The sequence below is a fragment of the Limulus polyphemus genome, unplaced genomic scaffold (assembly GCF_000517525.1).
Source record: "Limulus polyphemus unplaced genomic scaffold, Limulus_polyphemus-2.1.2 Scaffold636, whole genome shotgun sequence".
In the NCBI taxonomy this organism is placed as follows: Eukaryota; Metazoa; Arthropoda; class Merostomata; order Xiphosura; family Limulidae; genus Limulus; species Limulus polyphemus.
In genome coordinates this window covers 311607-318735 of record NW_013666246.1, presented here as the reverse complement: position 1 = coordinate 318735, position 7129 = coordinate 311607, and the positions used below count along the sequence as shown (strand labels likewise).

Genomic DNA, 7129 nt, shown 5'->3' with positions numbered 1-7129 from the left:
CCCCCCCACCACACACACACACTATCTACCAGAAAGGTCCGGGAGATATAACGGTGACATTATCTGTCCGTCCGTTTACACCTGTCTTCCAAACATTAACACGAGTTCTGAACAACATATTTTTAATCAAACACAAGCCTATTCGTATTGGTTAAAATGTCAACATTTCAAAGAAAACACACCGATGCATAAAAAAACTTAAATACTCTAACAAAAGTTCGAAGATTTTTCAAAAACTATTTAAACTCAAGAGTATGAGGTAAAAACTAATAAAAAAAAAGAAAGATCGAAAATTAAAAAATAAGTCATTTTTGTTTAGTTTTATAGCTTAGAAACTATCGTTAAACTCAGCCAAACTACCAAAAGCTGAGTAATAAACTCGACAGGACTTACATGAACTTAATGTTACCAAAAGCACAGCTACCCGTAAAAAACTTATTTTAAACTTTATACCAAAGACTAAAAGCTTGCAGTAACTAAGTAGTAATGTCTATAGAAGAACTCAGTCGGTTGTAACAGACTCAACCTGAATCCTTGAGTCACTGAGAAACACTCAATTTGTACGAGTTAAAGCATGTAGAAATCGGATAGTAAAATGTACAAAAACAAGTGTGATTTTAAGGGATTGATTTGAACTTTTTAAAATCGTTGTTTAGTTAAAGATTCCTAATAACGTATGATTCACACACAAAATGAAATAAACAATACTGCGATTAATCCCAGCAATTACCGCTGGGGCTCTCTATGAACTTTAAATTTACAATGAGTGACTTTAGCTTGGGGTGGGGTGGGGGGGTAGAGGCAGTATTCTAAACCGGGTCTTCTAATAAAAAGTATAAAAATTACTTGATATAATACAGTACGTGGACCCAACCGGTAGTGAACGGTATCAAAATATAGTCGTTTTAGGGTTAAAGATGGTAATTGAAACATTGGCTAATTTTTTATTTGTATTCTGGCTCAACTGTTTAGCTCTGCGAATATATCCAGGATATTTTTACAGACCCTTGGAAACCACGAGTTCGATGATGGGATCGCTGGCGTTGTCCCATTGCTTGAGAGCCTTGCATCAAAAGTTCCTGTAGTCAGTTGTAATATCAACGCCAGCAAAGAACCTAGCATGGAAGGCAAGTTTGATAAGTCCATAGTCCTGCAAGTCGGAGAGAAAAAGATTGGAGTCATAGGTTATACAACACCAGAGACGGAACTGCTGTCTTTAACTGGTAAAGTATTTACATCTAACCACTCTCTGTTGATTGGTCGGATATTTTTTACGTTCACGATGATTGGTCAGATATTGTTTACGTTCACGATGATTGGTCAGATATTGTTTACGTTCACGATGATTGGTCAGATATTGTTTACGTTCACGATGATTGGTCGGATATTGTTTACGTTCACGATGATTGGTCAGATATTGTTTACGTTCACGATGATTGTTCGGATATTGTTTACGTTCACGATGATTGGTCAGATATTGTTTACGTTCACGTCACGATGATTGGTCGGATATTGTTTACGTTCACGATGATTGATCAGATATTGTTCACATTCCTTATGTTTATGTGTGTGTTCATATTAAAAAAAATGTAAACTAGACATTTTTCAGAATTACTACAAGTATTTGTTGTGCATTATTAATACGTTATTCATTTCAAGGCGTATTTGGTCGATAGATAGCAAAGCTAAGTACGTTATTAATCAGGTGTTCTTCTTGTTCAGGAGTTTGGTTACATACCACAATAAAAAATACGTTTTTTATTTAGTGTTTGGTTTTGGCCGAATCCTATCAAAATAAAACTAGCCTGACTTGGAAATACAGAATATATTTTATTGACTGTGTAATACATTTAGCACGGTTTGTAACTTTCGTGAAGTTGTCTGTCTTCTCGATACCATAGCAAGTGAGCTCGATGGTCACCGTATCTCGAGATGAGACGCCATCTTTGATAGGGACTGTATTATTTTTTATTCATAATACTTCTCATTATTATACAAAGAAAAGTAACATTTCTCTGTGTGTACTCTACGTACTTTCATCACGACATACTTGGCCATAAAAAAATGTTGAGTCTTTTATAAGGTATGTTGGAAGAGGCGTCGCCAGGTGTTTAAAACATTCAGGCCAATTGGCGCGGGAATTTTTTTACGTTTCAGTCTGATACCGATCATGGTTTTCTATTCTGATTTTTCAAGAAACCAATTGCAGATTCGGGGCACTGTCGGAATCAGGGTACAGGCCCCGTGTATCGGTGCCTAGCAACATCTCTGTATATTAGCACAAAAACATAAGCAGTAACACCTGCACTAGCTTTGTCTCATGTGTTAGTATAAGAAAGTTAGGGTTATCAACAGTTGTGTATGTGCTATCCATGTACGGTTATCAACAGTTGTGCATGTGCTATCTATGTACGGTTATCAACAGCTGTGTACGTCCTATCCATGTACGGTTATCAACAACTGTGTATGTGCTATCCATGCAGAACATTAGATACCATGTACTGAACTTGAAGAAAAAATGAAGATAAAGTTTTTCCTGTAATTATTGTTGACTTTTGATCAAAGCCACCTACCTTCTTAGAGTGAAACTAAAAGTCAACCTGGTACACGTAATAAGTAAAGCTGATTAAATATACTTTCCTCGCGTTCTTTGTTATAAATATTAGAATGCATTGTTTGGTCAATTGCGTGCCTTTGCTGTTAATCCCTGAATACACTCAATTTCATCTGTAAACACCAGTTTTTCTGAAAAAAGAAAGATTGAAACAATTATATAAGTCTTTGAGAATTCCAGTAAGGGCTAACATAGATACTCTCGAAAACGGTACGTAATAATGATATTTTCTGCTGTTAACACAAGCTAAGCCTGATGATGCTAAGCCTGATGATGATGATCTCCATTGTTAACACAAAACAAACGTGAAAACGTTACAAGTTAGTGACTGTTAACAGTGCTAATGGGAGGAGGGGGACTTTAATGTTAATAATATTAGCTTGAAAACGTTTACATACAATATGCTTCAATATATTACGTATGTAATAGTTATATATTATGGTTCTAACATTTTCACAACATAGGTCCTAAAATATCAGAGGTTGATAGGATGAAGAAAGAGGGAATAGATATCTTTATTGCTGTTGGTCATTCCGGGTTTGTTAAAGATAAAGAAATCGCCAAGAAGGTCAAAGGAATCGATATTGTTGTTGGTGGACATACCAATACTTTCTTGTATACAGGCATGTTTAAATTGCAATATCCCCACTAGATGTCACTGACAAATATTTAAATTATAATAATTTTTTTTTCTCTATATGGAGGTTATCTCGAATAACTATTATGAATTTCACTTCAGTTTCAAATATTTGGATTTAGAACTAATGCAGCTGTTAAATTAAACACCTGCATAACAAAATTTTAAATGTTGGTTATTAATTGTACAATAAATTATGTGGGAAGTTATATTTCAGATAAATTCTTTGTTATGGAGTAACTCAGTAATTCATCGTATGCAAATATCTAACATACAAAGAAGATCCGGTACAATTTGTTTTGTAGTAAGTGTTATTAAAAATAAAATAAACTGACAAAATAGTACACACCGGTGACTTATAAAGTATTCTTTTTGTTAGAAATAGTTACAATACGGCTGATCATTTAGAAACTTAGGTTACAGCTGGAGCGTAGAGGTAGAAAGGGAGTTCGATTATCGTCTGAAACACTTCATTTAGTAACATACTACTTGTATCTTAATGTTCAGGAGAACCACCTTCAGTGGAAGAACCCGCTGGAAAATACCCGATCGTCGTTGATAACGAAGGTGGTAATAAGGCTCTGGTGGTTCAAGACTTTGCTTTTGGTAAATACCTCGGTTACCTGCGGGTTTCCTTCGATGACAACGGTAAGCTGGCATCATGGGGAGGAAATCCGATTCTCCTGGACAATAATACTAAAGAAGGTAAGCAGATGTGTTTGTTTAATTTCACACAAGATCACTAGAGGGAAAGCAGATAGTAAATACCACCCACCGCCAATTATTGGGCTATTCTTTGCCAACGAATATTGATATTAACTGTCACACTATAACACCACCACGCCTGAAAGGACGAGAATGTTCGGCGACGGGTTTCGATCATGCGACCTACAGATTGCGAATCGAGCACCATAACCACCAGGTTGAAATTAAACAAACTATTAATTAAGGTTGAGAGATTTTTGTGACGTTGTTTATTCCGTCTATAGAATGATAACGACTTCTTTAAATCACTTCTATTTCACAGAAATAATATAAGAATTCATGTTTTTTTTGTTTTTTTTTGTATTTAAGCCCAAAGTTAGTGAAGGGATTGACTATTTTTTCACTGACAGTCTGAATGATGATGGTGATTGATTTCTCATCTGCGTTTATAAACCTCTTATATGCTTCTCTGTATGTCTTAGTTTACTCTTTAGAACTTTTTATCCCACTCCTTGCTTTGAAATGACTCTCAGAAGCTATCAGATAATACTTGTCAAGTGCTAGTTCGTTAGTACCAGAGGCTATCAGATAATACTTGTCAAGTGCTAGTTCGTTAGTGCCAGGGACTATCAGATAATACTTGTCAAGTGCTAGTTCGTTAGTACCAGAGACTATCAGATAATACTTGTCAAGTGCTAGTTCGTTAGTGCCAGGGACTATCATATAATACTTGTCAAGTGCTAGTTCGTTAGTTCCAGAGACTATCATATAATACTTGTCAAGTGCATTGTATTGTTATTGTAGTATAAAGTACTGATGCATGGTCATCATATACGTTTGATCCATCCTCCTTCAATAATAGTTCTTCACAGATGATAACAGTTCCCCATTGAACATAATTTGAATCATCACAAACACTGGAGCATATCTGTAAAGGTTTCAAGCTCCATGTTTGGTGGTCATCTCGTTTGGCTGCTGTATAATCAGAAGGTAGTTGAATCCAATCACCGATGTTATTATCTCCAAAGTGGAAAGTATCCGACTTTTTTCAATTTTTCCCATTGACTTCCTTTCCTGCCGATGGATCTTCAGAAAGCTCTAAGAATCACAAATGCTATAAGACTTTCTTCACTTAAACTTGTTCATTTAGCATGTCTGAAGAGGTCAACTTTAAGTCTTACAGTTCACCGCTTCACTATGCATACTTTCAGACATGTGAAGCCTGACACCTTTGTCATAGGCCTTGTTATGGAGAATGCTGCTGACTCTTGAATAGCCATATCCATCATATCTCCTCTCCTCCAAGGTACAACCTTACTTACCAAAAAAAGACATGCCAGATAACCATTTCAACTGAGTGTTAATAACGTTGGTACATTTCAGTTGCATGTTCACATTTTACCTACAAAGTTCAACTGTTTACATTCAGATGTTTCCCCATACTCACAAAAGAATACAGCTAATGTTTTCTTTACTTCACGTCAAAGTCTCGGTAAATGAAGGAATATTACCGAGAAGAATTCCTGATGTATGCATAGCTTTACTGTTCAATACAAAGTGGTTTAAGTCTACAACTTTACGTATATTCAAACCTTACATTTGTACTTAGGTTAACTTATTCTAGTTTAAATTCAATGAATAATGTTTAAATCAATATGTTCCATCGTAGAAAAAGTCCCATATGAAATTTATTGACAGATAAACATTTTGAGAAATATTTGCAAACCGAAATGGCAATTTGGGCGATGTCATGAGTGGATTATGAAAAGAGGCTATCATAATAATAATAATAATAAAACTGCACCACTTCCGACTCTGTAAACAGGCCTTTCGTAAGACACCAAGGTGTAACCTACATAATAGAACAATCGAAAATTTCTAGCAAGTTGAGCAAGTTAAAAATTTAAGGTCCTTTTGGAGAATGGCTCTAGACTAAAGGTATAATAGTTGATATTGTTTTTTTTCGGAGTTTATTTTAATAAGCTAGTGATAAAAAATTAAAGTCAAAAGTGTTTTTAAGTACAAAGTTACATAGTGGGCTATCTATTTTCTGCCACCTCAGGTATCGAACCCCGATGTTTAGTATTATAAGCCCTCAAACTTAACACATGGGTTGCGCAGGAAACTGATAACATGCATTAGAACAACTAATATAAGGTTGTTATTCTAGTATTATAACTCTAATGCTTTGATTTTTTTCATATTTTCTTATTTCTAAACTTCTAGATTAAAACGTATAAAAAGTTTTAGAAAGTTCTTTGATATTGATAAAACGATTTGTGTTTTAGATCCGGATACGTTGGCAGCACTGGTTTCATACAAAACAGAAGTCGAGAAGATTAGCAAACAGAAAGTTGGACGAACGAATGTGTTGTTAAGGGGTGACAGGACACTATGTAGAATGCAAGAGTGTAACCTTGGTAACTTCTTAGCTGACGCTGCACTAAATCAGTACATCCGAGAACCCACAGACACCCAGTGGAACAAGTATGCGATTGCCATTTGGAATTCGGGAGGAATAAGAGCTTCCATTGATGAGAAAATTAACGATGGTAATAAACGAAACTACCAACATTTTTTGTTTCTTCATAAAGGAAACCAAACACACTTTGATTTTCTTTTAATCTCGCCAAAATTGAAACTATCTGAAATTTCTGTTTTCTTTAATATCATCATGAAGATAACTGATTTTTTGTTCGTGAACTCCTCATGAAGATAACTGACTTTTTGTTACTGAGCTCCTCATGAAGGTAACTGACTGCACTTTTTTGTTTTTGTTTTGCGAACTCTCATGAAGATAACTGACTGAACTTTTTGTTCGTGAGCTCCTCATGAAGGTAGTAACTGACTGAACTTTTTGTTACTGAGCTCCTCATGAAGGTAACTGACTGCACTTTTTTGTTTTTGTTTTGCGAACTCTCATGAAGATAACTGACTGAACTTTTTGTTCGTGAGCTCTTCATGAAGGTAACTGAGTCCACTTTATATTTTACTTTTAAAATATTTGCGATTTCTATGTGATTATTACAAAGTGTTTCAGTCTTTCCGGTTTTAGAGGATTCCATTATCATCATGTAATGGTGGACTGTAATATCCCATTATAATAACATGGAGTAGAGCACTGTACAGTTATATTTAATGGAAAACTGAAGTAAAGGAACAAAATGTCAAAT

The 7129-nt window shown here is 35.2% G+C and overlaps 1 protein-coding gene across 1 annotated transcript in view; it reads left to right on the top strand.

The window, feature by feature from the left end:
* The window catches only part of LOC106459609 (5'-nucleotidase-like), an 18768-nt gene that overhangs the window by 2679 nt on the left and 8960 nt on the right, over positions 1 to 7129 (top strand). Inside the window, exons 3-6 of the mRNA XM_013919240.2 lie at positions 1004 to 1289; positions 3079 to 3237; positions 3759 to 3956; positions 6245 to 6508. Of these exons, the coding sequence (XP_013774694.1) occupies positions 1004 to 1289; positions 3079 to 3237; positions 3759 to 3956; positions 6245 to 6508 (907 nt within the window). The remainder of the gene's footprint in view (positions 1 to 1003; positions 1290 to 3078; positions 3238 to 3758; positions 3957 to 6244; positions 6509 to 7129) is intronic.